The following is a 16,880-nucleotide window of genomic DNA, read 5'->3' as shown; positions in this document are numbered from 1 at the left end:
ATTATAATCCAGTTTTGATCAAATTTATAACAGTAAGATGAATTTTCAATCCATTTGTGTCATTTGACATCAAGATACAAAAAAAACCAAAAAAAACAAAAAACAGATGGTGGTGCTATCTAACGGCAGTGAAAAAAATAATAATTTTTAACTGAGTAAAAGCAGCTTGATGTAAGCTTGATGCTTATAGTCAATTAGTTATCCATACATATCAGAAAGGTAGACAATATGAGAAACCATCACTTCTAGATAATCCAATATTTCATTTTAGCAAGGTAATATGAATCTCCTCTCTCTTAAAATCTTTGTGTTTTTTTTTTTTAATAACTTTTTATTGACAGAATCCATGTCAGGGTAATTTTTTACAGCATTATCCCTTGCACTCACTTCTGTTCCAATTTTTCCCCTCCCTCTCTCCAGCCCCTCCCCCAGATGGCAAGCAGTCCTTTACATGTTGAGTAGGTTACAGTATATCCTAGATACAATATATGTGTGCAGAACCGAACAGTTCTCTTGTTGCACAGGGATAATTGGATTCAGAAGGTATAAATAACCCGGGAAGAAAAACAAACATGCAAGCAGTTTATATTCTTTTCCCAGTGTTCTTTCTTTGGGTGTAGCTGCTTCTGTCCATCCTTGATCAATTGAAACTGTGTTAGATCTCTTTATCGAAGAGATCCACTTCCATCAGAATACATCTTCAAACAGTATCATTGTTGAGGTATATAATGATCTCCTGGTTCTGCTCATTTCACTTAGCATCAGTTCATGTAAGTCTCGCCAGTCCTCTCTGTATTCATCCTGCTGGTCATTCCTTACAGAACAATAATATTCCATAATGTTCATATATTTGTGGGGTTTTTAAGTAAGTTCATAAAATCAAAGAATTAAAACATTCATAGGGGTGTCAGGGACTAGCTAGTCCAAACCCTATCTGTGAACAGGAATAATATCACTGACAAGTATTCGTCTAAATCTCTACTTGAAAATTTCTAGTGAGACAGATCTTACTATGGAAATTCTTTGGATTTCTGGACAGTTGTACTTATTGGGAAGGTGTATTTTGTTGTTGGTATAGTTATGAGGAATTGAAATCTGCCTTTCTATGACTTCCACCTATTAGTCTTAATTTGAATATAGATTTATTATTTTATTAACAATCATAATCAATTGGAATGTTTATGTTATTTTGATTTTTGTTGCTAAGTAAGTATTAATTGAAATTTTTTCTTATGGTATTCTTTTTCTTTAAAATATAATGGTTTTCTCTGTGGGAGCAAGTTTTTTGGGGAGGTTTTCTGGAGACAGCCTTACTTTCAATTAAAAGTAATAATCACTGCTAAGTGAAATAAGCAGAACCAGGAGAACTTTATATACCGCAACGATATTGTATGAGGATGTATTCCATTGGAAGTGGATTTCTTCGACAAAGAGATCTAACTCAGTTTCAATTGATCAAGGATGGACAGAAGCAGCTACACCCAAAGAAAGAATGTTGGGAAATGAATATAAACTGCTTGCATTTTTGTTTTTCTTTCCAGGTTATTTTTACCTTCTGAATCCAATTCTCCCTGTGCAACAAGAAAACTGTTTGGTTCTGCACACATATATTGTATCTAGGCTATACTGTAACCTATTTAACATGAATAGGACTGTTTGCCATCTGGGGGAGAGGGTGGAGGGAGGGGAAAAATCAGAACAGAAGTGAGTGCAAGGGATAATATTGTAAAAAATTACCCTGGCATGGGTTCTGTCAATAAAAAGTTATTTAAAATAATAATAATAATAATAAAGTAATAATCACCCAAATGCAGCCAGGTGTTAAAAGTTCAGATCTTTTATTGCTTCCTCCAAAACAGCCTGTTTAGTTTTTCTTAGAGGCCTACATTTCTGTTTGGTTCCAAGAGCTCTTGCAGTTGTCCTTTGCCTCTACTTCCTTCAGCCTCCAGCCAGCACAAAGGTGGAAGATGGAATGAATCTCTCTTGCCTCCGAGAGAGCTTCTGGCTGAACTGACTTGATGCTCCCTTCTCAATCTTTTCAGCTGACCTAACTTGACTGGTTCACTGAAGCTCTATTTATGCTCCTTCTCAGGGAGTGGGATTGTGGGATCCAAGAGTGGGATTATGGGTTTCCTGCCAGAGTACTCTCTGGCCCTAAGAGCTTCAAGGGAGGTGTGAATTCACAAAGTTACAAAGTTAACTTTGTGAATCCCCCATACTTGCAAACTCCAATGAGTACTTAAATACTTCTTGATTATATGAGCTCTCTAAAGATGTGAACACAAGCATTGTTTCTATCAGTTTCTTCTGGCCCATAACATCTCCTTGTAAGATCAGATCAATCATACTTCTAAACCATGCTAAATTAGATAATTATTGTCTCTATCAACTCGAATGACTTTACATTTTGTAAGGATTCCAACATCTCCCACTTTCTTTTGTTTTAGAACATAAAGTGGTCATGACCTCCCTGACTTCTCAAGAAGGTGAGAACCTCAAAAAGAAGGTGAACACGCCTTCCCTGACTGATCAAAAAAGAAGTGAAAACACCATAAAAAGAAGGTGGTCACACCTTCCCTGACATTTCGGGAAATAGAAAATCAGATCAGATTAGCGGGTTTCTAAAGGGGCTCCCTTGAAACAGATATACATGGTATACATAAATCCATCAATATGGAAGGCATTACACATAATTTACATAAGCACATAGCAATATAACACAGGTTAGTAGTAATGTAACAAATAACATGAATCAACATGAGAATTTATACATGTCCATAAGTCCTAGAAATAGTCCAAAAGGAATCCATTGTCCATTAGTTCATGTGCCAGGAATCCAATAATTCCTGTAAGCTCTGAAGTACTGCAATAGTCTCATCAACAATTTTTCATCTCAGGGAATCCAATGACTCCTGAAGATTTTAGAGTTCTTTTAACAGTCTCATTGTCAACCGTGCTCTTTCAGTGTCAGATGTTTCTTAAATCTTCTCCTTTGTTTTGAAGTTTTTCTGCTTTTCTGTTTCTCTCTGATGGACAAGGCGAATACGGCTTGTTGGCACCCATCTGATTCCTTCTCCATTTGTAGAAATACAAGCAAACCCTCTTCCCCAAGCAGTTAACCTATATAATTCCCTTCTATTTACCACTTCTGGGATTTCTCCTCATCATCTGGCAATTACATTGAAGCTGTTTGCACTGGACACTGCCCTGTTGGGTTAAAAGGCCTGTATTCTCCCCAACTGTAATCCTGATTGCTTTTCTGTTGATTGATGCCATCAGAGTTTTGAATTTCTAAAGACTCTCTGGGTGTAACTTCAACTGCTATCATGCCCCATCTGTCTTTTGATTGATACCTTGGAGCTGGGCCCTGACTCTCATTTTTCTGGGTCAATCTACATTCAGAGGCCCAGTGAAAGCCTCGGTTACATTTTGGACGTGGGGTTTTGGGTTTTATTCTCTCACTCTGTCTTCTCATTCTATCTCCATATCTACAATGAGTTCTCAAATGTTCAACTTTTCCACAATGAAAACATCGACGAGTTTCTCTAGAAGTCCCTTACCAAGAGGGACCCTATTTTTCCATGTTCATCATAGTCTGAGCATAATAAGCATTTGTGCCCATTGTGGCACAGTGCCTTATGATCTCCTCTAAAGGAGATCCCCATATAATTCTTTTGCAAACCTCATTGGCATTTTCCTTAGCCAGAGGTCTAGAGATTATTTCTGTGTCAGCATTATCTCCAATGGTTCTTATTACAGCTGTTTGCAAACATCCCACAAAATCAGCAAAAGATTCATTGGAACCTTGCTCTAGTTTTGTAAAAGCTTTACATCCATCTTTCTGTCCAGGGAGAGAACTCTAAGCTTTTACTGCAGCCTTTGCTCATACACTGTTATGGGGATAATAAATCTGTTCTGAATTCTCTCCATATTGACCACCAGCTAATTGGTCAAAAGCTATTTGTACATTAGTTCCTGTTTGCCTATTGCATTGGGCTTGAATCCTACATAATTCATGAAACTCCGAAAGCCACAACAAATTTTGTCCAGGTTCCAAACATGTCTTTGCTATGGATTTCCAATCATTCGGGGTTAAGATTTCATAAGACAAGTTACCTAGTAACATTTTAACATAAGATGATGTAGCCCCATAAAGAGTGCAACCCTTTTTCAAATCTTTAATTTTTTTCCAAATTAAAAGGAGTGTATTTTCTCTCTTTTTGGCCTGAAGAGTCAAGCTTTTCAATCACAGAATATGCATTTATAAAATCAGATAAATCTTCTCCTTCATTTTTTGCCTCTTCTATTTAATTCTATTCTCTTTAATTAATGCCTCTTCTAATCTTGTCATATTCTGCTTCACAGGAGATGCCTTAATAGGTGGTTCTGATTGCATTACTCCCTCTTCCCCTCTTACTTCTTCCTCTACCAATGAAGGGTTAATTGAGGGGGAAGGTCATGAGATGTGGAATGATCTAATTTCTCCTGCTGTGAAGTATCCCACTCAGAATTGTACTTAACTCCATTCTTACCTGATTCTTCCTACTTTTCACTTAGTTTAGTTGGCACTTCTCCCTCCTGCTTTTTCTTCTTTTTCCTTATTCTAACACTTAAATGATTTCCTATAGCCAGTTGTATTAAATTATATGTATTAAGTATGTCTTTGGAAATTGAGTCAGGTCCATTTTTATTATAAAATTGACAAAGATCCTCTCCTTCTAATTTCTACTCCACTGAATTTGGATTAGATTTGTAGTATTCACCCAGTTTTTCTCCTATTGATTTCCACTCGTCTAAATCCAATTCTTTTTCCATAGAGAACCAAGGACATACGTACTTAACAGTTTCTAAAAGTTCAGTGATCTGCTCCAAAATTATAATCAAACTTTGGCTTTCCATAACTTTGATAATGCTCTCTAAACATTTTCTTTGAACAGAAACAGAAGGCTGTTTTCTAAACATCTGTCCCATTTTAGCTGAAATTCTACTTTAACTCTTTTAACAAAATTTCTTTGTTGTACTCACCCTAATTTCTGGGTTGAAGAGTCTTTTCCATTGGAATCAGGATCAGAAGCTTTTCCACTGAAATCAGTGTTACGTTCAGGGTGCCAAAATGTGGTGTTCTTTTCTTTAAAATAATAATGGTTCTCTCTGGGAGCAGGTTTCTGGGAGAGGTTTTCTGGAGGCGGCCTTAGTTTCAGCTAAAATCAATAATCACCCCAAATGCAACCAGCTGATAAAATGCAAATGTTTATTTCTTATCTCTTTCCAAGCCTGGTTAGCTTTCGTAGAGGCCTCTCTCTCTCCTTGGTTCTAAAAGCTCTTGCAGCTTTGTCCTTTGCTTTTGCCTCTGCTTTCTTCAGCCTCCAGCCAGCATAAAGGGGGAAAATGGAATGAATTTCTTATCTCCTTGCCTGGGACTGGGCAGCTTTCTGGAGAGCCTTTCAGAACAGCCTTGGTTGGTCTCAGTGGAGGAAGTGCAAGAGCCCAGCCACCACAGTGGTGTGAGATGAAGTGAATCTGGTTGTGCCTCCAAGAGAGGACTTCTCCTCTGAACTGACTTGCAGCTCCTCTCTCAATCTTTTCAGCTGAACTCCCCACTGAGCCTCTGTCCGTTTCTTATATATGATCTCCCAAAGGTTGACTCCTCCCCTCCAAGGGAGGGATTAAGGGACGTGTGAATTCACAAAGTTACAAAGTTAACTTTGTGAATCTCCCATACTTGTGAACTCCAATGGGTACTTAAATAATGCTGCTCTTGTTTCAGTAAGAAAAGCATTTCCAAAAGTTATGCTATTACATTATATGGATGATATATTGGGATGTGAGGAACAAATGTTAGAAGCATGTCTACAAAAGACCATAGAAACACTAGGAAACTACAAACTTCACATCGCTACAGAAAAAAATTCAAAGGCATGCTCTTTTTCAATATTTAGGATATGAAATATATCCTAAGGCACTTATAGTACAAAAACTGTCCTTAAGAACAAAGAAGTTAAACACCTTAAATGATTTTCAGAAATTAATATGAAATATTCAATGGATGCGACCAGTGTTAGACTTAACTACCTATCAATTGCAACTGTTATATGACATTTTAAGGGGAGACACTGCTTTAAATTCACCATGTCAGCTTACAAAAGAAGTTCCAGAGGCTTTGAGAGAAGCTGAACTAACTTGACGCTCCTCTCTCAATCTTTTCAGCTGAACTAACTTGACTGGCTCACTGAAGCTCTATTTATGCTCCTTCTCAGAGAGTGGGATTGTGGGATCCGAGAGTGGGATTATGGGTTTCCTGCCAGAGTACTCTCTGGCCCTAAGAGCTTCAAGGGAGGTGTGAATTCACAAAGTTACAAAGTTAACTTTGTGAATCCCCCATACTTGTGAACTCCAATGAGTACTTAAATACTTCTTAATTATATGAGCTCTCTAAAGGTGTGAACACAAGCATTGTTTCTATCAGTTTCACTTAGTACCTTGTTTCTTCTGGCCCATAACATCTCCTTGTAAGATCAGATCAATAATACTTCTGAACCATGCTAAATTAGATAATTTTTGTCTCTATCAACTCTAATGATTTTACACTTTGTAAGGATTCCAACATTTTCTGGTTACAGATTTTACTGAGAATTGTTCTAAAAGGTATTGGTCAAAATGATTCAAGTTAATCAGGTTCCAATTATTCAAAATTTTACCATCTTAGTTATTCTCTTGAACTTCCTTATGGAAATGTTACTAAAGAGTGAAACAGTGAAAAATGGCCCATAATCACAAGTCAAGAATGTGTAACCAAGTCTTTGTAGCTTCTTTAATGCTTTAAAGATCTGTTATTTCACCATTATAGATGTTGCCCTTTGACTGATAAAGAACAAAACATCTAGGAAGACAGCACAGGATACAGGAAAAAATGTTAACTATTGAGTCGGAAGATATGGATTTAAATTCCATCTCTGATCCTCACCATATGTGTAACCTGGGGTAACACTGAACTTCTATAAAATGAGGGGGTTAGACTGATTTATTGTGAGGTCTCTTCAAGTTCTAGGTCTTTTATCCTGATATAATAACTTCAACTTAACAGGTAGTCTTCAAGAGTTACTGGGGCCAAAAACAACAACAAAAGCAACCCTGATTTTTTAGCCAACCCTCTGGTTCAAATTTAGGCAAGGTAAAAATCTAATCACTGATAGTATTACATGGTAGCATATACTCCATCAACAGAACTATACACAAAGTTCTACTAGCTCTTCTTGATAGGTCCTGACAGGAATAATACTTGGCTGATAATGCTTTTAAGTGTACCTCTATGAAATGGATATCTTCGACAAAGAAAAGATCTAATTCAGTTCCAATTGATCAATGATGGACAGAAGCAGCTACACCCAGAGAAGGAACACTGGGAAATGAGTGTAAACTGTTTGCATTTTTGTTCTTCTTTCCAGGTGATTTTTACTTTCTGAATCCAATTCTTCCTGTGCAACAAGAGAACTGTTTGGTTCTGCACACATATATTGTATCTAGGATATACTATAACATATTTAACATGTATGACTACCTGCCATCTTGGGGAAGGGGTGGAGGGAGGGAAGGGAAAAATAGGAACAGAAGTGAATTCAAAGGATAATGTTGTAAAAAAAATTACCCATGCATATGTACTGTCAATAAAAAGTTATAATTATTAAAAAAAAAAAAAAAAAAAAAAAAGGCCATGGGATATTCAGTGCAATCAAGACATTCACTCACAAACAGGAGCATGTGAAGTACCTTACCACATATAGGGATTCAATCTCCCAAAAGGACTTTTCACAGTACATTGGCAGATAATATTGAAATGCCCAAATCCCCCTATTTTATGTTTCACTTGATTTCAATAGTCAAAGGGCTGAACAAATCTACTACTGCACTTGTGTCTATGAACAAATTACATATGCATATATACAAATGATCTTTTTTGGATGAGCATCTATAAAACTCTTGTTCTAAAGAGAAAAAAGTGTACCTCCATAGCACATCAAAGTAAGATTTAAGAGAATATCTTAACTCATTTTTCTACTCAAACCAGAAAGTCTAATATCAAATTGAAATCAGAAAAAGGGCAATTCATTTTATAAATGAATAGCTTGTCCCAAAGGTCATTTAAATTCCAAGTATGAGAGGATCAGTTCCCATTCAACTATAGCAGCTTAAATTTGTTCTCAGATGGGATATGACCTATTGAAACCTGAACCAAAATGAATTCACCTCATTCATTAGCATATCTAATCCCCAGAAAGGCCTAGAAATTTGCCAAATCTTAAGAGTCCTTAAGACAAAATGATATAGAATTTGTCAAGAACTCAACAGACTTGGTGGAGTTGTGAATGGATCCAACCATTCTGGAGAACAATTTGGAACTATGCTCAAAACGTTATCAAACTGTGCAGAGCCTTTGACCCAGCAGTGTTACTACTGGGCTTATATCCCAGAGATCTTAAAAAAGGGAAAGGGACCCATATGTGCAAAAACGTTTGTGGCAACCCTTTTGGTAGTAGCTAGAAACTGGAAATTGAATGGATGCCTATCAGTTGGAGAATGGCTGAGTAAATTATAGTATATGAATGTTATGGAATATTATTGTTCTGTAAGAAATGACCAGTAAGATGAATACAGAGAAGCTTGGAAAGAATGAGCAGGACCAGGAGATCATTATGTATTTCAACAACAATACTATACAATGATCAATTCTGATGGAAGTGGCTATCTTCAGCAATGAGAGGATCCAATTCAGTTCCATTTGATCAGTGATGAACAGAACCAGCTACACCCAGCAAAAGAACACTGGGAAATGAGTGTGGACTGCTTGCATTTTTGTTTTTCTTGCCAGGTTATTTTTACCTTCTTTCTAAATCCGATTTTTCTTGTGCAACAAGATAACTGTATAAATATGTACACATATATTGTATTTAAGATATACTTTAACATGTTTAACATGTATGAGACTTCCTTCCATCTAGAGAAGGGAGTGGAGGGAAGGAAGGGAAAAGTTGGAACAGAAATGATCACAAGGGTCAATGTTGAAAAATAACCCATGCATATGTTCTGTCAATAAAAAAGCTATAATTTAGAAAAAGAGAGAGAGAGAAAACTCAACAGAGTGTGCAGATAAAAATATATTCTTTGGATTGGCTTCAGTCCTGATCTACATTAAAATCAAAACCAAACCTGTTGGGGCATTGTGTTATAGGTACAAGTTGTTTGTGTCATCCTTCATTAAGTGAAGACTGTCAGGTTGACTAACATGGGTTGGTTGTGTTAAGATTATAAATTTAGATGAAAAGCTCTCTAAATTTCTCTCTAAGTGGAATGCTTTTCATTTTTCATTTATAATGACCTGTTGGTAAAATTGATCTCTTTTTCTATTATATCAACAATCTTCTTTTTCCTCCAAAAACAAACATCTATTCTTCCCCTTACTTGCTCTTCTTCATTTTTGACAGTTTTCTCTTTTGAAGGACAGTCCATTAATGCAAGGGGCTAATGGGGCCATTAGACTAGATTTTAGGAAGCTCTGGTTCTAGTCTTATTTTTAAATACTTGATTTTTATTTTCCAATATTTTTTTCTCTTGCATCTAGACAGCCTTTATTTATGGTTGCTTTCCTTTAATAATGTAGATGTGGCCATGGCAGAAGCATGATAGAGATCTCTGAAATTCTGAGAAATAGATATGTTTAGCATATTTCTAAAATGAACTTATTTATTTATTTATTTATCTAGATCAGGTATCTAAAAAGTCACACAGTCACCAGATAATTATCCATTTCACTTCAGTTGTATTTTAATTGTTTTCCAAGCAATTATAGAATGTAAAGCAATTTAGGCATTTCAGTAGCAAAGTTTAAATTGTAATTAAGTTGAAACATGAAAACATACCTGAAGTCGAGCATTCATAAGCATAAATTCCTGCTGCTGTTTCATGCTTTCATTCATATGTTTTGAAATAATAAATCCCATTTTGATCTAAAATACAGAAAGATAAGATATACTTATTAAGTGTTCAATTTTTCTAGCATTATATAGTCCTTGCATTTAACCATAAAATTGGCTTCTAGTTTTTCTTCCATGTACATTTAAAAAACTGAAGAATTAAAAAAAAAATCTTTTGGTTTTCTTTAATTGGGCCTGGAGTTAGGAAGATCAAGTTAAAATCCAGCCTCAGACCCTAAACACATCCTTCTCTTTCCACAATTGTAAAATGGAGATAATAATAGCACCTACTTTACAATGTTGTGGTGAGGAACAAATGAACTAATATTAGTAAAAAGCACTTAGCCTCAGGCAATTAGATGGCCTCTGTCCACTGGAATATTCTTTCCAGTGTCATCCTTTCTTTATTCTCATTATTTCCCTAATCAGACTTTAACCTTACTTCCAATCCCCATAACAAACCTCTTTTATCAATCTAGGTTTTCAGGTCTGTAAATTCCTTTACAGAGAGCCTCTGGGCTGCCACAAGGCAAAACTCTCCACCCTTGAACCAAATCCCAAGGAGTTGCAGGGGAGCCAAACCTCTCCATTTGGTTCCCTGAACCCTGAACCTGCTACTAGATCTTATCATTTAACTCCCTGACCACCAGAAACCCTAAATTCATTTTGATTCCCTAAATCTACACTTCATCATTTGGTTCCCTAACCGGGAACCCCAAAAACTAGAACCCCAAAACTCTGGACGGTGAGAATCAATGTGGATTTCTTCTAGGAAGAATACCTTTGCTACTTTTTTTCTCACTCCATCTCTAAAGGTAGTGGGCACCCAGACCGGGTCTGGACTGTGGGCCTTATTCCCCTGGGGAGAATATTTGCATTTTCTGGCAAAAAGGCCTCTTTGTCACACTCTAATTTTTGAGATAGTGGGACCAGGAAATCTGGAACTCTGGACAAGGTAAAAGACTTTTTTTTCTTTCCCTATTCTGTAGCGAATCTAGAGAGAGGTGCTGCAAGAATTTGGAAAACTAAAAGCTTTTATCTTTCCACAATCTAGAAACACATCTGCCTCTAAAAACCCTTCCTTGAGCAGAGATACTTGACTTGAGGAAACTCCCTCAGCCCAGCCCCTCCAGAGACAAAGGACCTTCTTTTGCATCCTAAGGCACTCCTAAATTCCTTTTTCTCTCACCAGAAAGCCCTACCCTCAGGCAGGAGACAGGAGAGGAAGTGTCTCTTTAACACCCCACCCACCCACCAAGGAGATACATGGCTGTTCTGGGGACCCCTCTCAGGGGTCCAACGACAGCACTCTCTTTGATCTATTCTGGGGAGATAAACTGAGAAACTTCAAGAGAAGCTGTGTCTGAGCCCTTCTCCCACTCTACTGTTAAATACAATGGAGTTTCTAATGGTCAGGCTATAGTCATGAGGAGAAAGGTCATGAAATTGGGGTGAGCTTGGAAACATCTCTATCCATGACTCTCAGCCAAATGGCATCACTGTGTTATGCCACAGTTCTCTTTACTGTCCTGACTCAGTTTACCTGTCTCAGTTTTCTTAACTGTTCTGTCTCTGACCAAGTAAAACTAAGGATTATTCGCTCTCGGGTTATAAATTAGCAAGATAAAAGAGTAGATTCCTGACTGTTTTGTATCCTCAAGGATTTACAATATCCCTTTAAAATATTCCAAGATAACCCACGATATCTTTACTTCTTTGTCTCCGGATTTTTTTAGGGTTTTATGGCTTCCCCTCCCTGATAAAAACTTTCTCTCCCTTTCTCTTCTTTGTCTCCAAAAAGGTATTTAAGAAGTTGGGGTTCTTCCATTCATTGCTGGAGAATGGCGTCTGGCAACTGGATGTTGGACGCTGGATTCTTTGGGTCCTCCAGCCCTGGGACCAATATGGATTCCTTGGTCCCAGTATACTTATCTCTGTCTGACTGGATAATTTGAGACGAGAGTCCTGTCCAGTCAATCTTACTCTCCCATTAATAAAATATTAAAACTCTCTAATCTCTTTCCTGCCTCAGTTTCTCCGGCATTACAACTGTATGATATTAATTAAATATTACAATACTGGTTTGTTTTGGGTTGGTTTATTTTTTCAGGGGGAGTATTACTTAGTTTCCGAAAAATAAGCTAACATATTTCTATATCATGTTCATTGTCTATCTGTCGTGTCTGTTCAAACTAGTGGGCAATCTGTCCAAATGTAAATCATAATTTGAACACTAAGACATTCTTCGTTCATCATAATAACGTCCAAGGGATATAAAATATGAATAACTATGAAAACCAATGAGTACTTTCCCCCTATCTATATAATCTACAAATATAACTTGAAGGACTGAAAAGGGAACTAGAAGTCTTTTGATTATATTTTGCCAAAGATCAAACCGTTAGTCACAAAATCACTCTAAAGATATAGACTATGTCCTTGTTTATTAATTTAAAAAAAAAAAAAAAAACATGAGATTCCAAAAAGCAAAAAATACTTTGAAGACCCAACACAGGATTTCTTATACATATGACAAAAATCAAATTAAATTCTTTGAAAGTTGAATCAAATAGGATAAAAGTTGTTGAGTGACCCTATGATATGTAATATGATATTACTAGCATCAACTGAAGCATAAGCCAAAAAGATGTACATTTGCCAATGTTTGCCATTTTAATAGAATATACATTCCAAAGGAAGAGAAAAGGTAAGATTGGCTAGATAATTCTTTTTGTAGATCACATCATGCTGATTGTACTCACTACTGGGAGAGTGAGATTTTCCTAAATTTTATTTATTTTTGGGTGTGAAACAATTGGCGTGACTTGTCCAGGGGTCACACAGCTAGGAACTTTTAAGTGTCTGAGACAGGATTTGAATTCAGGTCCTCCTGACTCCAACACTGGTGCTCTATTCACCATGGCATCTAGATGCCCCTCCCAAATTATTTCTTGAAGGAGACTATCCACAGAGCAAAATGATAGAAAAGCTTAAGAGATTTAAAAAAAAAATTTTCTAGACATTATCAAAAGCTTGTTTTACTCTCTTCCTCATGGACCTTGAGTAGTATCAAAAATTTGAGTTCTAGCTCTGCAACTATCTAGCGACAATGACCATGGGCACATATCTTAACCACTGTGGGACTGTTTCCTCATCTGTAATACCACAGGTTTGCACCAGATAATCTCTAAGGTGTCTCCCTGCTTTAATATTCTAGGATTATACATATTGTATACTACTAGCAGATTAAAGAAGAGATGTTATTATTTGTAATAAGTGGAGAAAGGTTATGAGGCTCACTCTACTCCATAGGAATCATACCCCCAAAGGTACCATGTACTTTTTAAGTAGGTTTGCCTATATACATGAAAACACAACCATAGCTATAACTGAGGAGTGAACTTTCATTCGTTTTTTAGTCAGGTCCTCTTCTTCATGACCCCATTTGGGGTTTTCTTGGCAAAGATATTGGAATAGTTTACTATTTCTTTCTCCAGTTTATTTTACAGATGGGGAAACTGAGGCAAACAGGATTAAGTAACTTGAACATAATTACACAACTAAGTAAGGCCATATCTGATAGTCAGTTTTCCTAACTCCAGGCCCAGAACTTTATCTACTATGCCACTTATCTGCTCTAAGGAGTTAACTATTTGGGGGCAGAATTAAACTGATACACTCTGTGTGAGTTTAAAAAAAAAATTAAACAATGGAAATAAAGTTGTTTTTTTTTTTTTAAGGTACAATGACTGAATTGTATAAAACTGAAACTCTTCTGAAGTCATAAATATGATTTTTAAAAAAATTAGTTATGAAAGGCCTGAAAGGCAAGGCAGACTTTTATGGTTATCCTATGACAATAGTGCTTCCTCTTCAATATTTTGAACAGGTATTGTGAGCTAACCTGAGCCCGAGTTAAAGGGCCGTAGACAGTGAGAGTTGTGTGAGGGATTAGTGTGGTTTCTCATAAAATCATTAACTAAAGTATATTGAACCTACAGCCTAAATTTTAGTTTATGAAGGTCTGAAGGCTTTGGGAAAAATGAAATTCTTTGTACAAACATTACAATATAGAGTACTCATGTCAACTCAAGCAAGCATTAGCAAACATTGTAACAAGCAATAAACTTAGGCAAACATACCTGCAAGCTTGAGCAAACATTATAACAAGCTGACCAAAATAAATTTAGGCAAACATACCTGCAATAAGTCAACCATATCCACTTGACTAGAATTTAGAAATCTTTGCTACCTCCACTTGAGCAAGCATTGAGCAAACATTGAAAATTAACCTGATAAAGGGTGGGGGTCATGGGTTCCTATGGTTTTGATTATTTAATCAATTCTAACTCTGTAACCATCGGCTTCCTCTCTCTGAGCACTCAGTAAGCAGACTGTCTGCTTCTCAGGGAGATTCTAATAAAACTTCTAATCTTCACTTTGAGAAATCTCTGAGCAGTCATTTTAAGTTGGGAGTTGCATTGCCATCCCATACAAAAATAGCCATTTGTAGGTACATCCTACAAGACAGAATGGCACTGATTATTTAAAGCAAATATAGGCAGAAATGCCTCTAAATATAGAATGCCAAAGCCACCTCCATTTAATGTGTGAATTAGAAGAGCCTCCTATGTAGCAGACTAATCTTGACTGTAAGTCTCTGCCTTTCAGTATGAATGTTTGGTGATTAGTTTCAAGAGTGTAGCTACCTGGAGAGTTCTGAATTCTTGAATAGGACATCTCAGTATTGACTGGCTATTCCTGGATACAGGAATGGAAATCAAAAAGCAGTAGGGATCACTGATTATGTGCCTATAGAGTGAGTAGATAAAAAGAAAGATAGATCTACATCTTTGTCCATGGAGTCCTCACAGCTAGCATAACAGATAGCGCATTGGGCCTAGACTCAGGAAGAGCTACTTCAAACATTAAATAATCTATTCTTCAGTTTCTTCAGTTCTAACATGAGGGTTAGAATAACATCTTCCCAAAGTTCAAGTGAGGATCAAATGATATGTTTGTAAAGCACTTAATTCAATGATTGGCACATAAGGCAGTTTTATAAATGCATGTTCCATTCCATTCTCCCTTTGGATGTCCAGGAGACAGTTCTGAATACTGGAAAGTCCATTTTAAAGGTGTAAGAATTGGCTTCTACTATGGCCCAATATCAGACAGACTTAATAACAGCCCGAACTCTACTGCTAATCCCTACAGGACAATCCCAGTAAATTGCCTATAAACAGTATAAGACTCAGCCATTTTTCTTAATCCAAGACAAGGAGAGCACTCAAAATTACTCTATTTAGGTTTTTAACAGAAAGACATAAGAACAGTAGTGGCAGTAGCAGTATTAAATTTGGAGACAGAAGATTTCTCCTTTCTTCTTCCTTAAATTACTGCTTCCAGGAAACTTTCTTCAACTAACCCCAATCCATTCAATTCAGAAAAGCTATTCATCAAATAGCTTTTAGTTAAATGGTATTTCCGGAAAGTGCAAAACTCTATATAAAAGAGAGCTATTGTTATTCTGTTGTTAAAAGACAGCATGAAATTAAAAAAAAAAAAAAAAAACTCAGAAAGCCTAGGTTTGAATCCCAACTAAACTACTTGCTAATTCTATGACTTTAAGTCATTCCCCGGAGTATTTATTTGCTTATCTGCAAAAGAGCTATCACTGTACTTTCCGGGGCTATTAAGATAAAACATGAAATCATGCATGTAAAGTGCTTTATAAAACCATAAAGTGACTTTATAAATGCTAACTGAGGTGGTTTTTGTTTTGGTTTGGTTTGGTTTTAAATGAGCTAAAGGAAACAACACTTGTCAGCAGACATGTTGAAAGAGTCCCTGCTTCCGTAACCTTGAATACGATCTAAATTCTCAGGGTCAAAAGTGGTCTAACTGTGCCGGCTTTATCTTAGGGAGTCAGTGTAATTCTGAAACAAAACTATCCAAAAGTACCACGTAATCACATACAGTAACAGATTTGAAGTTCAAAGAAACTTTGAGGACACTAGACCAGTACCCTTGCACCCCCTCTATTTGAGTGATGAGGAAACAGACAGAGGGGTTAAGCCATTTCTTCACGGTCACCCAGGGACTCAAGCAGCTCTCTAATATTATTGCTACGCTACTACTAAGGCTTCCCAGCCCCTCGCAGGCGTGGCCAGCTTCAGCCGGACATACACAAGCATGCGCAACGCACCCCACTGTAGTCCGCGCTCTCAGTCCCAAACACCCACCCTCCAGCAAGGGCCACGTGCCTGACACTGGACCCTGGTGATGCAGGGGGTGTGCTAAGCAGCAATCCCAGGAAAGGAAGCCCCTGAATCTGCTCGCTCCTCCCCACTCTCGCCCTCTCCCTGAGTCCTCCCAAAGCTTGGGGGCCTTCTTACAGAGCACGGGAGGGTGCCAGGTGCTGCTGTTCTTGTTCCGGGAAGGTGACGAGAGTGCTGGCCAGTATGTGGACGAGTTTCCGAGGCGGCCTAGAATCGGGTGGGCCCCGCCTGGGCAAGGTCCAGTGTGTGGCTAAGGCAATCCGTAAATTCGCGGCCAATCAGCGCACAGCTTTGGGTTCCTTAAAGGAACAGGCGCCTTTTGGACACAGTTCTCGTCCTGTAGACTACCAGCTCTGCTTCCACCAGCCGTTATTCTTCTGGAGGCTATTACTGCCATCTCCGTCTGAGAACACCCGGTGAAGAGCACCTCAAGAGAGATGGGGTTAGCGCCTTCCTTGACTTTTAGATTTCACGGGCACAGGATCTGGAAATGGATGGGCAAAAAAATTACATTTCTCCTTTCCCTAATTTTTTTCTTTAGTAGTTCTAACAAATTTAGCCAGACTGTCAAAAGGGTCCACGATACAGAAAAGTATAAGAAGTCCTAATCTAGTACAAATCAAATAGATAG

The 16,880-nt window shown here is 37.4% G+C and overlaps 1 protein-coding gene across 1 annotated transcript in view; it reads right to left on the bottom strand.

Annotated features, from left to right (window-relative positions):
* The window catches only part of PLGRKT (plasminogen receptor with a C-terminal lysine), a 102,152-nt gene extending 85,637 nt beyond the window's left edge, over positions 1–16,515 (bottom strand). The window contains exons 1-2 of the mRNA XM_051987765.1: positions 16,367–16,515; positions 9,915–10,001 (exon numbers count right to left, since the gene is read on the bottom strand). Of these exons, the coding sequence (XP_051843725.1) occupies positions 9,915–9,995 (81 nt within the window). The 5' untranslated portion in view covers positions 9,996–10,001; positions 16,367–16,515. The remainder of the gene's footprint in view (positions 1–9,914; positions 10,002–16,366) is intronic.
* Between the last annotated feature and the right edge of the window lie 365 nt (positions 16,516–16,880).

Source organism: Antechinus flavipes, chromosome 1, assembly GCF_016432865.1.
Source record: "Antechinus flavipes isolate AdamAnt ecotype Samford, QLD, Australia chromosome 1, AdamAnt_v2, whole genome shotgun sequence".
In the NCBI taxonomy this organism is placed as follows: domain Eukaryota; kingdom Metazoa; phylum Chordata; class Mammalia; order Dasyuromorphia; family Dasyuridae; genus Antechinus; species Antechinus flavipes.
This window is presented reverse-complemented; position numbering and strand designations above follow the sequence as displayed.